The sequence below is a fragment of the Zonotrichia albicollis genome, chromosome 1, assembly GCF_047830755.1.
Source record: "Zonotrichia albicollis isolate bZonAlb1 chromosome 1, bZonAlb1.hap1, whole genome shotgun sequence".
NCBI lineage: Eukaryota > Metazoa > Chordata > Aves > Passeriformes > Passerellidae > Zonotrichia > Zonotrichia albicollis.
The window spans coordinates 128,141,759-128,162,470 of NC_133819.1; the positions used below are offsets into that span (position 1 = coordinate 128,141,759).

General features: G+C 37.6%; 1 protein-coding gene across 1 annotated transcript in view; it reads left to right on the forward strand.

Annotated features, from left to right (window-relative positions):
• Positions 1-17,687, forward strand: part of RSPO2 (R-spondin 2) — a 102,529-nt gene extending 84,842 nt beyond the window's left edge. Inside the window, exon 5 of the mRNA XM_074553394.1 lies at positions 15,743-17,687. Coding sequence (XP_074409495.1) covers positions 15,743-15,852 — 110 coding nt within the window. The 3' untranslated portion in view covers positions 15,853-17,687. The remainder of the gene's footprint in view (positions 1-15,742) is intronic.
• The last annotated feature ends 3,025 nt before the right edge of the window (positions 17,688-20,712 follow it).

Here is a 20,712-nt window from a genome sequence, read left to right on the forward strand (position 1 = left end):
GTTTTGCTAGTAATAGTAACTTATATCTGGTCTGTTGTTTGAAAGCTCAATTATGTTTCCAAGTAGTAATTCTTGCGTATAAGAAGAGAATAAATCAGTTCTTCAAAGATGACCAAAATTTCATTGCCAGATGAAATTTCAGAAGAGAATCATTTATCAAAACAACATTTTTGAGAAATGATGAGATCGGGCTAGTTAAGTTGTTCATTATGTAAATTATGGATGAAATCAATCCCATCTATTATAATTTAAAAAAAAAGAAAACCCTATCTTCCCATTTAGTAACATTGTATTGTTCAGTGTTAGTTTTAGCTTCTGTACTTGGCCTATTCATAGCTCTGCAGCCCATTACAGTGGCGCCTGTTAGGGCAAATACTGTGAAAGTTTTGCCAATTTTTCTATGATAAACCATGTTTTCCAGGAATTCATACTTAATCATAAAAAATCCCCCACAGTTTAGACTTGGCTTGGAAAGTCTTGATTCACAAAAATTTTACTTATATGTTTATCCAGATATTTAAAAATAAATCAGTCATCTAATTTATAGAATCAGAGGTATTTAAAAGTAATAAATTGTTTAAAGATTAGAGAATTGTATTTGTTGAAAACAAATGATATTATGATCACTTAATCCAAATAGACATATTTCCTGGCAATGAATAATTGATTTCTTGCTCTTACCTTACTAAGCACTTCTAAATGGTTCTGTGTGTTTTGTCTGTTGTGCAGATCCATAGTTTAAAATAGTATATTTTTTTCCAGTATTCTAGAAATATTCAAATGCCTAAGATATTTTCCTTTGAAAAACTCACTGTATATCAATGAAAATCTAAATATATAAATAACTCTAACTTGTGGTATGATGTTGGTATTATATCCTAATGTGCATTTTGCAACTTTTTTTTTCTAGATGTCATGCTTATAGTGCTGGTGGCAGGATTTTTTTTGTTAAGTTAATTACATATGAATAATGATTAAAGCAAATTGTGAATGTTCATCATGGAGACATGAGAGTTAATCTGCCTTGCTATTCTTACCTGCGATGTTTCCATAGTTCTGATAGAGACAGGCTTTAACACTGTCAATTTCTAACTAATAATCCAAATGATTGTTCAGATTTAAATTGCCTGTAATAGACAGACAAACTAGTGAGAAATGCTTGTTCTGTAGTACAAACATTTCTTTTCAGCTGTGTTAGTGCTTTACATTTCCTGTTGAAATCAGGTTTGAGGAAAGAGCTATTACCTAAAGTTTATTTACACAGAATGAGCAGCAACAGAAATCACATGTTCAAAGCCTGTGTATGTGGAAAGAAGTTTAAAGAAGAACAACTAGTTAGCATTAGGGAGTAAGTGATTATTTGGCTACACAGAAGGAAACTGGAAGATATTACCCATAACTGGAAAGATAATAAATTCAGACAGGATTTTGAAAGGATTTTTGTGAAGTCGGTAAATGAGGAGAAGAAAATGCTTCCAGTCTCAGAGAGAAGGAAACTGGCTGTAATAGTGGTTTAATTGTCTCAGTAGGGAAAATAAACAATTGAGAGGATGCTTGTAACTAATTTGATAAGTATGTCACACCCTAAATGATCCAGTTGTCATCCACAATTAATCTTACAGGACAGTTTAAATCAACATATGGAATAGATTGTGATGAATGTTTGGCCAAGAAATGAGTATTTGCTGACATGATGAAATAATTAACATTTGGTAGAGATCAGTCATACCTCAATGTGAGGAGCTGATAATCACTTAGCTGAGCTTGGTCCAGATTAATAGTTCCTTCTAGCACTTAAAACGATATCAGCCAGTCCAAGTATGCAGCCGGAGACATAAATTTGTATTAATTTTCTTCCTAGTAGCTGGTGCAGTGCTTGGATTTAGGATGAGAATAATGTTGATAACACACATGTGCTGGCTGTTGCTGAACAGTGCTTACACTAAGGCAAGGACTTCTCAGCTTCTCCTGCTGCCCTGCCAGCAAGGAGTTGGAGGGGGCCCAAAAAGCTGGGAGGGGACACAGCCAGGACAGCTGAGCCCACCTGAACAAAGGGATACTCCAGACCATATGGCATCATGCTGAACAACAAAACTGGGATGAATTGCCTGGTGGCTAGCAGCTATGTCTCAGGGACTGGCTGGAAAATTGCACTGTGCATCACTTGTTCTCCGTATTCTATCATCATCATGGGTGTTGGTGTTGTTATCGTTATTTTCCCTTCCTTTTCTGTCCCATGAAATTGTCTTTATCACCATGAATGTCTTTAACCCATGAGTGTCAGCTCTTTCCAAATTCTCCTCCCCCATCCTGTTGAAGAGGAGTGAGCAAATGGCTGCACAGTGTTTAGCTGCCTGTTGGGTCAAACCACAACTTGCATGTCTGGTTTTTAGAACCATGCATTCCAGTCCAGGCATTTATCACTCATGCATCTAATCTGTAAAAATTGTTCAGCTTGAAAAACTGTTGTAAATTTGAAGTTAGTCAGGTCTCAAGGGTTTGGGTAAATGTTTCATCATCTCTTAATCTTTTGCAAAGAACAGACAAACAGGAAGGTAGCATTCTTGGAAGACAGTTGGCACAAGAAACATGCCAGGAAACCTGCTAGTGTTTCAGGATGGTGTTCAAACTTGTGCTCTTGCTCTGTTTGTTTTCATATAAACATAGAATTGTTTGAATTGGCAAGGATCTCAATGGCCCTCTAGTTCCAACCCTCCTGCCATGGCCAGGGATGCCAGCCACCACATCAGGTTACTGATTTTATTCATAAAGTGTAGCACTTGCAGCTGGCCACCAGTTTAGCAAGGATTGAGGTTTGTGCTGCTGTACTGTATTCCAGTCTCTGACTGCCAGCCTCAATATCTACTGGTGGAAATACCTCTGGTGCACAAAGAATTAGTAGCACCAGGCATTTCTAAGCAAAAAAAAAAAAAATCTTGAACAGTTTCAGTATTTCAGCTAATACTGTCACAAAATAATAATAAAGGCAAGATCTCACATACATTAGAAGCTCACCAAAATAGCCATAAGAATCTGATGATGTGGAGCTGGAATAGCGCATGCATTTATATTTTTCATATGGTTAATTAAACCCATAGAATCATTCTGTACATACTAGGGTTTTATTGGTATTAGAATAAAGAATTTCTTTTTTTAAAAAAATGAAACTGATAATTACTTCTCTCTGTGCTTCTAATCAACAGTCTTTGATGTACATCTGTTTTTTAAGCACATCTGTACTGTAGCTTCCAGTCAGGAAAAGCCTTTTATGGCAAGTAGCCTTTAAGCTGCATGCTGTGTTTATTTCATGTATTCTTTTTCCTTTTCTTCTTAAGAAAGTATCCATGCATTTTCCTTCAATTCAATTTCAGTTGAATTTTCAGTGAATATTTACCTTAAAATGTTTTATACAAGAAAAATTTCAGTTTTAGTTTTGACATGTTGTTGAAACTGATGGTAGAGGTTATAGTACTATCTTGCAGATGTATCTCAGAATAAGAAGAGAACCTATTTGTCCACTCCACATGTATATGGACACCATATTATATTGCTTCTTATATGATGTGATGCCAAGCGTGTCTCCAGCTGCTGTGTATATGAGGGGGATCTGAGGGGAAAGACAGCCTGCTGTGGTGCTGAGAGAATCTACAGTGCTAGGCTGCTGCAGCAGGGATGCTGCAGACCATTTATTGATTCCCATTCTCTTAGCTCTGGAAGGGGAAAAAAGGCATTTTTTAGTTGTGTTCCTCTGGACAGCGCTGAATGTAAAAAGTACATGCTTTTAAGTACAATGTGCTTAAACATTGATACACTTGGGTTGAAATACACAGTCATCATTTAGCACATTTAAACTTGTGAATAAATGTGGATAAATTTATTGACATGGACTTATTTCAGTTTAGTGAAAAGATGTTCAGATAAGCCTTTGTTCAATTTGGAGTGGTTGCTGTACACGAGGCCAGCACTGCCTTGATGAGGTGTTCTTGCAGCTGTCCAGAGGAAGGGACATGGGAGTGCACAGCTGTCTGGAGAAGGGACATGGGAGTGCACAGCTGTCTGGAGAAGGGACACACACGTGCACAGCTGTTTGGAGAAGAGACACACACATGCACAGCTGTCCATCCAGTCTCCAGCAGCATGGGTGGAGCTGAGCCTTCCTGCAGGCACACTTTGCTTCCATGAGCTGACAATTTTAGTGCATCCTCTTCTGCCTGCAAAGCTGTGAGTAGTAGTTGCTGGGTTGGTGGGCACTGAGGAAGAGCTCGGACAAAAGTGTCCCCAGCAGCTGCAGCTGGGTTCAGAAAAAGGGCATTCCCTGTAATTGTAATTGTAACTGTAATACTGATTTCATTCCAAAAATACTCAAGTTATGTTTCTGATGGCTTTTCCTAGACATACACTTCAAAAGTGAAGATAAATAACAGACCTGTGCTCTGTAGCACCACTCTAACAGATCACATTTTCTTATTGCAGCTTCTGATGTGAAAGGTGTTAAAGGCATACTGTTAAGTCCAGCCCAGGTTGTTTTGGTTTTCTTTGTTTGGTGTCATGCCATCAGAGGAGTTTAACCAAGCATAATTACTTTAAAAGTGGAATTTCTTGTTGTGAGACTAAGCCTGTACAATTATATACGGAAAGCTCCTGTAAAGTTTGTTCCTTTTGGATTAATATTTGCAGCTGTAGAAATGAAGCTAACAGGGGCATCACAGGAATCATGTCCAGGTCTCCCTACCATGCTTGAATGTGTTCAGACTCAGGAAATTCATAGATCTATTGATTTTTTTTTTATCTTTACCACAAAATAAAATTAAAACATTTGCTGACTGGATGTCTAGGAAAAAGTGGTGATGGCCTCTAGATGTATCTGTAAGCATTCCTTACAGTTTTAGTCAGTTACATAAACATCTTTAAAAAAAGAAATAATCTGAGGATAATGGTAAACTATAGTATAGGGTAGACCCAAGGAAAAATGTAGGTTACTTCATAAAGCAATCACAGTTGCTTTTCATATAGTTAAATGTAAAGCTATTCTGAAGAATCAAGGAGTTATAGAACTAGGTAAACATAGCTGCAGGATGAGGAATGGCATCCAAAAAATTGTGTTTCTCAAAAGAGATCATTTGAGTCCACTATGATATATAGAGAAAAATTTCAAATGCAATTTCTTTCTGTATAACTTTAGTAAAAAGGAAGAAGCAAAATAAATAAATTTCAGAATTTTGACATCCAGACTGAGACCTGTATTTTATAGAAAAGATTGGAGAAACGGTTCAGTTGGAAAATGTAGTTACAAATAAAAAAGAATTCTATCAAGGCTACAAAATAAACTTAAAAGAAATGTGCACAGAATCTGCCATATGTTTAACTTCTCAGGTGATGAACAAATATTAATCTAAAGTCTGATCTAGGACAGAAAGGAATAATGAGAAATAACATCAGCATAATAAAGTTCAAGTTAGGAATTGGACAGGAATTCTGGTGATAGAATGATTAATTACTGGAACAATTATCAAAGTATTGGACCCTCCATCTCTCTGGTCTTTGGATTTAGATTGGACAAATTTCTTCAGCAATTTAGTAGCCTCAACAGCATATGAAACTAATGTTTCATTTCTCACATTTATGTAAGAAATCCTACTAAAGGTTCTCTTGACCCCAATTCTCATTTGTAATCACTGCATCATCTTAATTTTTAAGCAATAAAGCATGTTTTCAATTAAATTAAGTGTAGGCATTCTGAAAGAGACAAATATCTAATTGGCCTATGTATTTATTATTTAATCTACAGACTTTGAAAAAGTGTGCAGGTGTGAATTATTGGGTCCTCATAGTCTTGGGAAAGTGCTTCTCATTGAGCAGGCAGGAAAGGTATTGTAACCCATTTGGGGATAAAGCCATGTAACTCAGAACATCCTGTAACTCCTGCCTGGCCACAGCTGAAGGACAGTCCCTCTCTACTGGGGTTGCTGGGCTGTGACCTGGCGCTGCACTGGGGGACATCCATCCAGCTCAGGGCTCCCAAGGCAGGGAGCTGGGGAGGACACCTTCCTCTGGGAAGGACAGGGCTGCCCCAGAGCAAAGGTCAGGCCGTGGAGGTGGGGTCTGGAGATGTTCTCTAGCTCTGCTGGATTTAATAATGCAGGCCTAGCGCTGTTAGGGAGAAATCTGCGGCCCCAGTGTGTGGGATCCTCAAAGCTAAATTTGGATCATTGGTCTGATCAGATGTCTGGGGAGAAGGGAAAGGTGTGCACTGCATTCAGGGGTATGGATAAGCAGAGACTGCCTGACCAAATTCAGGCTGGCACAGGAACATCCTGAGCACCCTGACAACAGAAATCCAGTGAGTGCAGGGAGCAGGGCAGGTGCACAGCTCACCTGGTACCCTCTGCACTACATGAGAAGGATGAGGCAATAATTTTACACCATATTAGAAATAATACATTCATATTCACTTTCAGTTATTATTGAGAAGGAGTTTTTCTGCTGGACTATACTTCAGTTTGTTGTCAGATGTTTAATTTAGCCTCCTCCTGAACATCTGTAATATTTACTGTGCAATATTAAGGAGGGGCATGAGGGATAATAAAAATAATTTCTGAGCTGTGTCAGTTATAAAAAAGGAATAAAAAGGAATAAAAAGGAATAAAATAAAATAAAATAAAATAAAATAATCCTGAAACAAATTTATTCCTCAGTTCTTGACCTGAATCCTTGCAGGGAATTTAAAAAGGACTAACTCTTCATACCTAAACAGTATTCCACAGAAGAAAATATATCTCTAAAAAAAATTAGCTTCTCAGTATAATCTTCCTCTCTGTAAGAAACCCTTAATTGAATAAAATTCAATTTCCAGTATGAAATTAAACCTTGGGAGTGCCAAAAATAAATGTTGCTTCAATAAAATTAATTTTTTATCCCAAATATGATAAGATAAAAATACAATTAATTAAATTCACTGGAAACAGGAAGAAAAATAAGGAATATATTTTGAAATAGTGAACAGAAGGAGTTTAAAGTCAGATTAGTATCCAATCGAGCCTAGAGAAGTTCAAGCCAATTAGTTTTTAGCTATAAATGTTGCCTGTAGGTTTAGAATGTATTTACATGTGTTTGCATACTCTTGATGGTATATAAATTTTTTTTATTATTTTGAAATTTGCTTTATATTTCTCTGTAAAAGGAGGGAAAATAAAAAATCCCAAACTTTCAATTGTAAATATTTGCTTGGCTGTGCTTGCAAAGTGTCTGATCTGACATGGTGTTGATTAAGATAAGGATAGTGAGTACCATGCATGAAACTGATATTGTTATTGTTTGAATTCTGAGCTAAATTTACGTTAGGCAAACATTTTGGCTGCAGTGGAGACTTGCCTGTTTTCATGGAACTGTGACTGAGGGGACAGTGGCACCCAACATTTCAACATCTGTTTATTCAGTTAAACGTGGGGTCTTCTATGAAGTTTTGTAGTTTCCATGTCCCCTTGAGGTTACTGGTTTTCCTCTACCCCAAGAGTGCTTATTCTTGCTTTCTTCTCTGAAAATGTTTGTGAAGTTTTTAGTCTTTCACTTTCCATATTCTTTCATGAATATATACTTCTACAAATAACAAATAATATTCCTGGAAATGCTGTGACAGCAAGCCAGTTTTCATTCATATCTGACTGCCATCTGCTGTATATGCTGGAAAACTGCACTGTGGGAAGTTCATTGCATTTCAGCTGTGTAAGATGGCTCTTTTCCCAGTTAATTTGCCCTAAAGTTGAGGAAAAAGACTACTGAACTTTCAGTAGGCTATGACATGGGAATTCATTCTTTATGTAGGAATCAGTATTTCTTTAACAGATGACAAGGTCTGATTACAGCATATTGTCCAGAAAAGAATATCAGCAGGAAAGAACATCAGATTATATAGTATTGCTTAGTTAGTTTGTATTCAGGCCAGATGAAAAATAGATGGGTAATTTGGGAGAAAAAGACTACCTCACTCAGCTTATTCTTCTCCTAAGTAGTAATTTGTTTAATTTCTTAATGGAAATGCCAAAACAAAAACCTAACAGGATTTAGATGCAGGAACTTGAGATATTTTAATATTCCTTTTAGTTGAAGAATTAGTCTTTGAATATTTTAAATTTGCTTTCATCTCAGTAGCTGATGTCTAATGTATGCAAGCATCAAGTTAAGTGCTGGTTGGGATAGATACAATAATTTACCTAAAGTTGTGACGTAATTAAGTTGTAAATAAACTATCAGGGTTCTGAGTGTAAGGAACTGAGTAAGATATCACTCAAATCAGCTTTGCACCGAGTGCTTTTGTAATGGTTTCTTAGAAATTGCAAAGTTTACTCAAGAGAGAAATTTTTCTGATTTCATCAGGAAAGCTGGCATCAAATAGACAAGAATGCATGCAAAACATCAAACTCTGTGTTTGCATAAGTGAATTCCAATTCTTAGCCTATTATTAATTTCATTAGACTTGGAATATATATTTATACAATTAGCTACCAGTATTACACCAAAAAGAATAAAAGAAGACCAGTAAGCTTGCAAACTCAGGCATTGCAAAGCTGAAGAAGTGCCTTCATTTGCTTCTTATTTTTATCTGCTCCGATGATGGCTATAATTATTTTATGGGTTTTTTTGTATTCTTATTCAGTAATTGTTGTAAGACCTAACTTGCTGAACATTATTTAACCCTTGCAAATGAAGAAAGAATGATTAAAGGATTCCTTACTTTTTGTGATGCCCGTTGTTACCATGTTTCATTGCTTTGCAAATGTTTGTTAATCCACCTTTACTCATTCTGGTCCTTGGGGATTTGAAACGGTATTGTGGGCAGCTGATGTACTCTGTGTGATCATTCCATCCCTTCTGCTGCCTTCAGAGGCAAATACATGTTCACAAGACTTTGTCAAATGACATCACAAATTCGCCCAGGAAAATGAGGAAGTGGTTTCTGACACTTGACCCTTTCTGTTGCATCTCCTAAACCTTCGTTCTTTTCCTGTGTCACCATCCAAGACAGAATGTCTTTCACTCCTTGTCCAAAAAGATATTTTACTTTGGCTGATTTCCTCCAAATCATATTCCTCCTAAAGCACATATTGAGCACAGACGATTTCAGCCTAAATGCTATGGCATTAAAAAAATCCGCAACTGCAAGCTAGTTTAGGAAAACTATCATGAATTCAGTAGCAGGTGAGATTGGTAGAGATGTCCATGGGTTGTGGTTTGCAAAGGTACTAAAGCTCTCTATGTCCCCTTCTTCTGGGCCACTTGTCAGTGTTGGTTTGGAAATCATGCTTTGGGAAGAGGATGACTCTCTAGCAGTGAGGATTTTTTTTTTTCCATTGAGTGTGTGTTTATAAGATTTCTTAACAATTTGTGCATTTCTCTGCCAGTTTCAGTATCCAGAATTTTTAACTGAAAGCCTTGGGAAATAAATTATTTCTGGGAATAATTTCTGGACTCAGTTCTTTGTTTGCTTGAGTTTTGGATTTTTGCAGTCAGTGTTTATGTGTTGCTTAATGTGTGGCACAAATGCAAAGTAAGTGATGAGGCATTTGTGTGTCTGTGCACGACCAGTGTTCTACCAGAGGGGGCTCCTCCAGAGGCTGACATGAGGAATGGCTGAGGCGGCTGGGAGTGTTTCCCCTGGAGAAGGGGAGGATCAGGGCAGACCTTATTGCTCTCTGCAACTACCTGGAAGGAGGCTGGAGCCAGGTGGAAGTCGAGCTCTTCTCCCCGGCAGCGAGACAGGATTAGATGGCATCGCCTCAAGCTGTGCCAGGGGAGGTTCAGGCTGGACATCAGAAAGAATTTATTCACAGAAAAGGTTGTTAAACCAGGGAGGTGGTGGAGTCACCATTCCTGGAAGTGTTCAGGAAAAGACTGGACATGGCACTTAGTGCCATGATCTAGTTGGCAAGCTGGTGATTGATTATACTCAATCTTAGAGGTCTTTTCCAGTGCCTCAATGGTTCTGTGATTCTGTGACTGGGACATGTTTTAGTGGCAAACATGATGGTGGTGCTTTACTGGTGATTGGGCTTGATGATCTTAGATGACCTTTCCAACCTTAGTTATTCTATTCTATGATTCTGTGATCTGCCATCTTTCTCTTAGGATTACATCATTGACTGATTAATCATTGAGTATCCATCATCTTTCCTCTGCTGTCATTAGTTCCCTAATGTTGCCATCCTTCAGTGATATGTCTTGCTAATAACTTTTCTAGCTTTCCATATGGATGAAATGCTGCCGTACACGAGGTCTGTGGTAGAGCTGTGTCTGTAGGAGCATGATGTACAAACATGCAGCATTTTTCTCCTTAAAGGACAAGTGAAAGGGGAGGAAAGAATAAAAGGTGTATTTAGCAGGGTCTGCTCTTACCTTAGGATTCCTCTGTGCCTTGCTACTAGTACTGAAAGTTCTGTGCATGAAAATCCAGAAGGGAATAAGGCCCGCGCATGTAAATCCCATCATTCAGTAATCATCAATAGAAGAGAAAAATGTTTTAAATAAGGAAGCGAATATTAAGGGAATATAAATTTATTTGTACATAAGACTGCTGAAATTACACAGTGAAATAAAACTGCAGATGGTTGTTTATTTCTTGCCTTTTATTAAAAGTTTTAAATTTGCTGCCCTCATGTGGCTGCACACTATACTTTCTCTGCTAAAACTCCCAATGGACGGGATTCCTTAGGACAGCAGTACGTGCAGCGGTGTTTACACACCAGATGGACAGTTCAGGCACTGAACTGGTGCTCTCTGGCTGAGTCCAGAATCTCAAGAAATGTGGCTGGGAGTCCCTGTGAATACATTTGCTGCCTTTTAACTCTGGAGGGCCAGGACTGCCCTGGGTGTTAGCAATCTGCTGCTCAAATTCCGTCTGGAGAAAGCTGCCTTTGCAGCTGCCAGAAGGTGATAAAGGCTCCTTCTGAACCAGGTAATGTGTATCCCCAGTTGGCCAGGTGGGTCCATGCAGAAGGGATACCCAGTATTTCCAAGCATCTTTCAGCTTGGGGTATGAGACAAACCAGAAAACTGAACACAAGTGCATGACTTGTAGGAGGAGTGCTGATAAAATGGTACAAAAGCAACGTGAAATGAAAAAAAAATAACCCAGCAAGATCCAGTTTAAGGTTCTTTTTGTTTTTTTTTTTTTTTTTTGTAGCTGTTACTCTTTGGTGTATGGACAGTTGCTGGGCATAAATAATGCGGGTTTTTTTCAAGGAATGCATGTTCTAATTGCATGATAACCTATGTTGGACCATTACCATTTAATGTTGCCATTAAAATACGTTGTAATATTTCATTGCATAGCATATTAGTTGCCTAGATACCTACCAGAACTAAGTGGTCAAAACAAAAGTTTAATGAATAACACATTAAAGACACAACCCATTGGGATAAGTTACTTACAAGATAAAGACTTACTCATTGGTAATTTATAAAGCAAATTGCAAAACTGAATTTTAAAAAATTGGAATTAATAGTTTGAATCACAGTATTGCTTCTACAGAAATAACCTGTGCAGAAATGCAAGATATAGAATGATACATTGGGCTTTCAAGGCTTCTTTTTAGTAGAAAGTTGAACACTGTATTCAGCTGCATTTCACATCTTTCTTGGGCCCTATAGATTTCAGTGTAAACATATGACTTTACAGAGAACTAAACAAATGATGTAAATCATGTTCAGAGCTGACTTTGATACAGAAATTGAGTAGCCTGTTTTTGGACAGTCAGAGATAAAAAAAATGCCTTCCAACAAAAAGCTAGTTACCTAGTTTGTATGCAAGGGAAAACACAGCTAAAATAAATATAAGAATACAGCGTGCTGTATATCTGGACAGTGCTCAGATATCCTGCTCTTAGCATGAATTATTTGTATTTGTTCCCTTTGCTGCTAGCATTAAAGTCTTAAAAATAAAAGACAGCAGTCATAAAAGAAAGATTGAAGATGAAACCTGGAGACCTATAACTCAGGAAGCAGTAGCAAGGTGCATTGCCATCTGCCAGACAACAAGCAGATGAGCATCCTTCCACCAGGAAAGATGTAATGTCACTTAAAAGATCAGTGCTGACTGTGGATTCTAGGCAGTTGCAATGGATTGTTTGCTTGCTTGGATACTGCTTCTGATCAGGAGAGGTTCATAGGGTAATTGGATCAGACTTAAGCATGGTTTGGGTTGGACTTACACATAATTTACTTCCGAACTCCCTGCCATGGGCAGGGACACCTTCCACTAGACTGGGTTGTTCAAAGCCTCATCCATCCTTGGCCATGAACACATCCAGGGGTGGGGCAGGCACAACTTCTCTGGACAACCTGTTCCTCACTACCCTCACAATAAAGAACAGTGCCTCACTACCCTCACAGTAAAGAATTCCTTCCTGATATCTAATCTTAACCAACCCATCTTCAGTTTGAAGCTATTTTTTCCTGCCCTATCACCACATGCCCCTCCTTGTAAGAAATCCCTCTCCAGTTCTCTTATATTGTCTCTTTCTGTTCTGTACAATAATATTGTAGCCTGGTTTTGGTGGTGATAAACCCCCTCTGGTTTGATGGTGATAAAACCCCTCTAAAGAGGCAGAGTCCCTTTGCTCACTCTCCTCATTTGCTTCAATCAGGAATTACCTTTTCTGTGCCACAGCAGGTTCTGGACTGTAATACAGTGTTGCTACAAAATTCCACTCCTTTTCAACTGCACAACAGAGCCAAGCATGGCAGAGCCCTGCTGCTTCCTATGGAGAGACAAACCTGGGGTCAGGCTCTTGCTCTAAGGAGCAGGAACTGAGCATGGCAAGGTGTGGGGAAGGTTCTGCACCCAACTGCACCCAGCCTGACCCATGGCACAGAGCAGAGGTGGCTGCTGCCATCCTGGCCCCAGGGGACAGTCTCCTCCATTGCCTGTCCTCGTCCCACTGCCCTCCAGCTGGGGAAATGGGATAGCTTGGCTCACAGATCCTCTCAGAGGATAAACATCATGTTCTTCAAAAGATGTCTGTAACGAGATGTTCAGGAGGTACTTCTGTTCAGTTGCTATGCATGGGGACTTCAGCAGCATACTTTGTTTGAACTCTAGTTCTCATAATCAGTTTTTTCTTGCTAATCTCTAATCTCTGTGATGTTCTACTAACAGTATGGGAACTGATGGTTACCCAAGAAATACCTTTTATATTCAGTTTTCTGGTTAAAATGACGTTTGGAATTTGGAACTCTCAGCATCACCAAATCATCTAGATTTTCTCTTTGTGGTTTAATATTGTCCTGAAAATAATGAAACTTAATCTGCATAACAGGACAATTTGAGATATGGTGAGCAGCCAAAAAGCTCCTAACAAAAGAACAAGCTATCATTTATCAGTGGCTCAGGGATGCTGCCTCTGCATGGGTAGCTAGTCCACAGCACAGGTAGAAGTTAATTAGCCTTTGTTGTCCCTTGGAATAAGAAAGCAGGTAGGGAGACAATTGCTGCAGAGCAGCAGAAGCATTGCAATGTGCTCGTTGCACAGCAATGCCAAATCATTGAGCTCTAGACCGATTCATTTCTATTTTAAAGATTTCATATGGGGAGTGTGCTGGCAATTTGGTTTGATGTTTGTATTGCAGGAGCTACTTTCTAAGGCTTAGCTAGAGATAGCAACTGTGTTTTATCAGCTCAAGTCACAGTTTTTAGAGGAAAAATAATAGAATCTTTCACTACCTTTAACTTATAGTAAGCAATTAATCTAGTTCTCTGGAGAAGGTCATAGAGAAACTAGATGAGACACTGAAGTTTATATTTCTTTTACTGATTAGTCTATTTAGTGAAAAACCCCAGAGGGTAAGATCACTGAGCAAACTGGGTAGGAAATTTCCAGTAAAGCTCCTGTAGATTCTGCTTGTCTTGTGAGAATCAATTGACCAGCAGAATTGGTCATTTCTCTCATATTATTTCCCCTCATCTACCCCTCCTTAATAAGCACTTCAAAGATTTGGGTAAAAATATTTAACATATTGAAAGTGCAAGTGAGAATACAGGGTTGAGAAAAACATTCATCCAAGTTGTGATGTCTTAAAATATACCAACCAGTAGAATTCCATAAAAAAATATTGTATTGAAATTTCTGTAATTCAAACCACCTTATTGTAATGCCACTTTGTGTCAAGTGTTCCTTCCCTCTGACCTCATTAGGTGCCCCTCGTCATTAGATACACTGTTACTAAAGAGTTTTAACTTAAAAGCTGCTTTGATTAATACTTGGTTGGACTGGGGATTTATTGTGTAGGATTAACTAGATTTAAAAATGGCAAAATGCCATAGTAACTTTAATGCCAGACTTTAATGAGAAGCAGAAGTAAACCCCAAGGACACTTATGATTTTTAATATGGACTAAACTCATGTGCTTGTTACCTTAATGTCCTGTCCTGTTTTATACACAAGTACTCCAATAATTCCTAGAGAACAGTAGCCTAGAAAGTGTATTACGAATGTGTAATCTGAAGTATGTACATATTTTTAATGAATCATAAATTTTGATAATTTTATAATCAGATTTATTCAGTATTATTATCAAATAGAGAAAAACTCTTTGCACAGGTTTGGGCCTTTTAAATTAAGAAACAATATGGAAATAAGACAAAACCAGACTGGCAAACACTTTTTCCTATAAATAAAGTACTGACAATGTAGATTAAAAATGCATTTTCACATTTTTCTGTAATCTGCTATTTGAATTTCTTTTTACTGTCTTCTTAAGTTCATTAAGTGCTCCTGAAAGTTTATAAAGTTGGCGCTTCTAGAGTTTAATAACCTTATTTTTTTACCATTGATCACATATTTTAGTATATGATACTGCCAAGAAAATCCAGACCATTCTCACATCCGACAACATTTGGTCGTCTCCTTAAATCCTACTAGACTTGATAGGATTTAAGCATATACTTAAAAGGTAATACGCTGCTCAATGAGGGCCTTTGTATCTGACATTTTTTCTGTCCATGCTATCTTTGCTGAGATAACCAAAGGGCACTGATTTATTATTAGAGCTAAACAGGAAAATCTTTCTTATTCAAAAAGCTTTTAAACATTGTTTTTTTCTGAATTGATGGTGATTTCCCAATTTTGTTTATTTTTCAATGAACTTTCAATAGTAGAAGCATGTAATTATTTTTTTTTTCTGCACAGTTATATACTGTGAGAATTAGGCACAATGTACTAATAAGCAATATCAAGAGTTCTGGTACTGTCTCTGCCAAAGCAGGTAGGATGGCACCCAACCAGGTTCTTGGGCTGTAATGCCAAATTTCTCATTGAAATCACAGATGTGTTGGACATGACTTAAATAGGATTACTCACTCAAACAAATTTACACAAGGGTCTAAGGCGTATATCCAGCTTCCAGTGGGTAAGGAGCCTGCATTCTCATTTGGCTCTGGGCCTTGGGCACTTGCATAACGTTGCTTGTGCAACTTACCCTGCCAAAAATGAAACCTGCATCAACATGGTTACTCATACCAGAAAAATTGTGCCTGTGGACAAGTGATGACAGTCAGGGATCCTGCTTCCTTTTGTAACACACTGAAAACTTCTGTTTTCACTGATGATTGAAGCTCTTTAGCCAACATTACCATTGCAGTCCCTACTGATAATTTCTCTTCCACTGAGTAGTTTTTGTTGGGTTTTTTGTCACTTCTGGATTCTTTACTTGACTCATTGGTATTATTTGTTTTTCCTTTTTTTTTCTTTAGGGAGAAAGCCAGCAAAAACGAAGGACAAAAAAAAGAAGAAAAAGAATTTGATGGAAAGGGCTCAGAAGCAGCACAGCATCTTTTTAGCAACAGATAAAACAAGCCAGTAAAGACTTGAATTTCCTTAATGTATTTTTTTTTGCAAAGTGCACAAAAGCTGCTATATGTTCCTGCCCATGGATGCACTACAATTCAGCTGCTTTGACAGTATTGGTGGCAAATAACTTGTGAAAATAAAGCCCACAAGCTTGTTTGCTTTATTTATATATTTTTTATTTTATATTTTCCTCTCATTTTTGACCTGAAGACTTCAAGGTCAGGAGTGCACTGAGTTGGATCAGTGGAAGTTGTCCTGAAGTGCATCAGCAACATTGTTCTGAGTGCCTGGTCAACATGTTGGCAAGGAAAGAAACCTACACAGCACTAGGAGGTGGACTTGTGCATATTTAAATAAACAGGGGGAAAAGGAAGTCTTGGAGGTACAATTGGATTTATGGCCTTTGTTTCCTATATTTGTACATTTCAAGAGTAAATGGATATGACTTACCTACGGAGTGGTAATGTACATTGTTCTCACATCTGCTACGTTGACACAGTTGTGAAATAAAACTGCTTTAAGACAACGTGCTGCAGGATTCACTGCTCAGACTCACCCAAGCACAACAGACTGTGTGTACATATTACTCTGTCTACATATAAATGAACATATTTACTGTACATCTATGCATTTTTATGTATAATACTTTATACATGTTTAAAGGTATGTTCTGTTGGTTCTAGTAATGTACTTTAAATAATCCAGTAAATGTTTACTTTTTGCTATGTTTTAACTATCTTATCATGTTTCTCAATAGTTACAAACTGGATTTTTTTTCTCATTTGCAAGGCACACATTTGCAGAGCTACCTTGCACTGACCCACACAATGGAGTGTCAACTCTGAAGTATAATTGCCAGACTAGTAATCCACAAATTCTTTCTGAAATTCAGTACTTCTGTCTCTGCCCCCATGTATTTTTTCTCAGAAAAAGAAGTTTAATGTTTTTTAAGACGAGGCATGATGATGATAGAAGTTTTGAGTGTCAGCAGAGAAATTACTTGTAAAGTTCTTGGTATCTAAGACTGTATATGTAGTTTGGGATATGTTTTTTTTCCCCCAATGTAATGCAGTGTTTTATTTCAGTTAGCCCTGATGCAGTCAGATAAGAAAACAAATAATTTTTCTCCCTGAATAAGAGAGAAACAAAATAAAGGTCATGTAAGGTCAACCATTCAAAAGTACAGAAAACACCAGTTCCCCAGTATTGCCGATTATTTGTAGAAGCTTAACAAATTTATTCTGCAGCTGTTGTTTGCTTTGGGATATTTTTTGGGGGGGAGAGGTAGAGACAATTTTCTGTGTAGGACATTAAAATGGCACAGGATATGTAATTTGGTAATCTAGCATCATTGGGCTAGCATTCAAGGTGATTTTTGGAAACCTGACAGGGAAGGCCTACACTGAAACGACTGTCACTTAAGAGAAATTATTTCACTTTTAGAACTAAAACTTATATATGACCTACACAAAAAAAAAAATGGAGCAGCAGAACAGACCCCAGACCTTCACAAACCTCTTTTTGACATATACTTTAGAAAAATCCCACAAATTCTGGTTTTAGTTTTATGGGGTATATGTTTTTCAAATAAATTAGGGAAATAAAGCATCTGTAAGCACAAATATATCTGCATTTAGCTATGACAAGTGTTACTACCAAAATGTACATATGTTAGACACATATGAATCTTCCATCAAAATGCTTGTGGACTTCCACTCAGCCGTGAGGTTTTCACTGTATGTTCATATTTACCTAGAGCATAATAAAGTTACAGACAGTGAGATTGCTCTAATCCTGGGATGCTATTTTGGACATAAAATGCTCACTTAAAAAAAAAAAAAAAGAAAATGAGAACTGTAGCTGTCTGTCTGCTTATTGGTTATCAAATTTGGCTGTAAGTTCAGTTAATGCCCTCATACAAGCCTTTCAGTAGTGGTTACAAATATTGTATTAGGCATGTCATGGAAAGAATGCTACAAAATACAATAAAATGGTGTCACAAGCTCCTGAGTAAAATATTTTTGGTCCTTTTTAATTCAAATAGCATATTCTTTTGGAATTTCATACATGTAGAAAAATTGCAGAAGGTGGGGAGATGAAGATTTCCTTCCACTGGAGTAAAAAATGTGAGGGTTTTCCATAAAACTGTTTTGTTTGAAAGGACCCTGAGCATTAGATGTACATTGATTTCTCCTGTCCCAGTCACCTTCACACCAAGAGTTTTCTTGGGAGTGTAGAATGAAAAAAATTATCCCTAAGTATCCCTCTGTAGCTCCTCCTTTGTCCTGGACATCCTGCCTTTGCTTGGCGGACCCTGTCAGTGAGTTCACAGCCCTGGGGTTTTGTAGGATCACACTTTGAAGGTTGGAAAGGACGGGTCCTTGGACATTAAGAAAATGCTTTGCACTGAGAAGGCGTTTGGTCACAGGCTCCTCAGGGAAGTGGTCATGGCACCCAGCCTGTCAGAGTCCAAGGAGCGTCTGGACAGTGCTCTTAGTAATATGGTTTAGTTTCAGGTACTCCTGTGGGGAGCAGGGGTTGGACTCAGTGATGGATATGGGTCTTTTCCATCTCGAGATATTCTATGATTTGATGAATCTATGGCCTTGAGAGATCAGCTAGTCAAAATATTTGCTTGAAACAGGGCTACCTTGAAGTTATCTTTAGATACTGTTTCTTCATAAAGTGCAGAAGATCAGGTTTTCAAAGCTGGATAGTGTAAAAACAGACTGTGCCCACTGTGGCTTATTTCATTTAAATTTGATCAGAAGTGGACTCACAAAGATAATATTTCTTTTCCAGTATGCAATGGACCAAGTACAAATGCCACCTTTTCCCTCCTTTCATAACTGTTACTGCTTTTTGAATCTTTTTCTCTCAAACAGCAGAAGGTTTCAGAGCAGTGTCACTTTTGTGTTCACAAGGCCTTAATACCCTAGTTTAACAATTCACTATTAGGAAATTATTTTAGACTACAAAAAATTCAAATTAGGAGGACAAAGAACTTCATATGCTATAGTCATTAGTTTTAAAATGCTGTTATTTACGTTGCTATGATGAGTAGAAAGTGCTTTTCCAAAACCATACATTATTTTATATCTTATTCACATGTCCCAGAAAAGACAATTGCCTAGTGCACTGTGCATTTAGGAACTCTCTATTCTCAGTTTGCCTAAGTATATCCTGGCCTCCTAATGTCTGTCTCTAAATTAAAAATAAATAAAAAAACAAAACGAAAACAAAGCAAAACAGGCAAAGAAAAAGAATAAATAAAAAAATACCCAGGTGTATCTTTAAAGTAATTATTTTGTGGCTGAGTCGTCTTTATTGCATCTCAGCTACTCTTGTTAGTGAGAAATTATTGTTATATGTCTCTTTGTTTATTCCTGGGGGAAAAAAACAATGTTGCATTCCACATTATGGTAATGCAAACCTTCCATATTCCGAACATCAGTGTAAGGAAATTGTTCTCTTACACCTGTATGCTCAATATAAAGATGTCAGCAAAGGAATAATGAATAGTTATAGAGCTTACATGATGTGTCTTCATTTATCAGAATGAGTTACAGAAAACTGCAGAGTAGAAAAAAAAGTAGATTTTCATCCATGTTAGCTAAAAACAAACCAAAGATCAATTAAGTGCCATGTTAATTTTTTAAAACAAAAATGTTGCTAAAATCCGGATTGAAACCTCATAAAATGAGAAGACAGATCTTTTCCAGACAGATTAAAATCAAATTCAGTGCTTCAGCTTCTTTATGCTGATGAAATAGAATATAGAATAAAAATAGCCAGATATTTCTGGCACAAGTGCCATGCTTTTTTAAGTGAGTGATGCTACTGAAGGCTGATGCTACCACTTAGCAGAGGATATGAGAGTTTTGAATTCAAACTTTATATCTTCACCAACAAAATGTATTTGTCTTTGGACACCAGTCCACTTTCACGTCCAATGGTGTAAGCCAGCATGAATTCCTGTAAGCTCTAGACTGAAGTTATTTTGGACTGACACCAAGAAGAACAAAATGTACCCTTCTGACAGTGTAACCCAGAAACCACTGTCAGCTTTTTGTTTAGTCCTTTACCGAAAGCTCTGTGCTGAACCTGGCATTGTTTCTTTTATGAGAAGCCTCAGCCTCAGGACTGAGGAAAGGACATTAACTTTAGGAAGTATTAGAGCAGCCTGATCTGCAGGACATCTGGGAGAAGAGCAGCCCAGTATTTGAAGTGCAGTTCCTCTCAGAAGAGAAAAACTTTAAGAAAAGTGTGACTAGAGAGAGCGTCCAAAGTGAGCCCAGCCTTTAGTCCATTGCCAAACTCTTTCAGACTTCAACTGATTTTTTTAAATGCAAACTAGTTCTGTTTATGTCTAATAAACATATGTCTTCAACCTCAGCAAAGCTGTACACTTTCTTAAAGGGCGAGTAATAGATCTGTGGTTGTGTCAGCTGCAAAAATGCTCCCAGCCTCCTGTTTTCAAATTGTGTCTTCAGTGACTCTTGTGTCACATTTGATTTTGATTGGGCAATGCTGATGAAGCTAACTAACAGTTCGTAGACCACAAATGAATAAACACTAAAAGTGAGGCTGCTTTGTTCTACCCCTGTGAATTTCTATTTTCAAAATAGAAATTCAGCTCAAGAAAGCAAACATGTCTTGGCTTGCAACTGTTTCTTAGCTTCCCTTCAGACTTTAAGAGGGTTTAAGAGAAAAGAGTTTTGGGGGTTTAGTTGGGGCTGTTTGGTTTTATTTTTTTTCCCTGATATCCTCTTTTTTAAAAAAAAATATTTATTTTAATTTTTTTTTTTCTCAGAAACTGCAGTGAGACTTTCTCTTTGCTTTCTGTTTCTGAGTGGACTTCGTTCATCTGCAG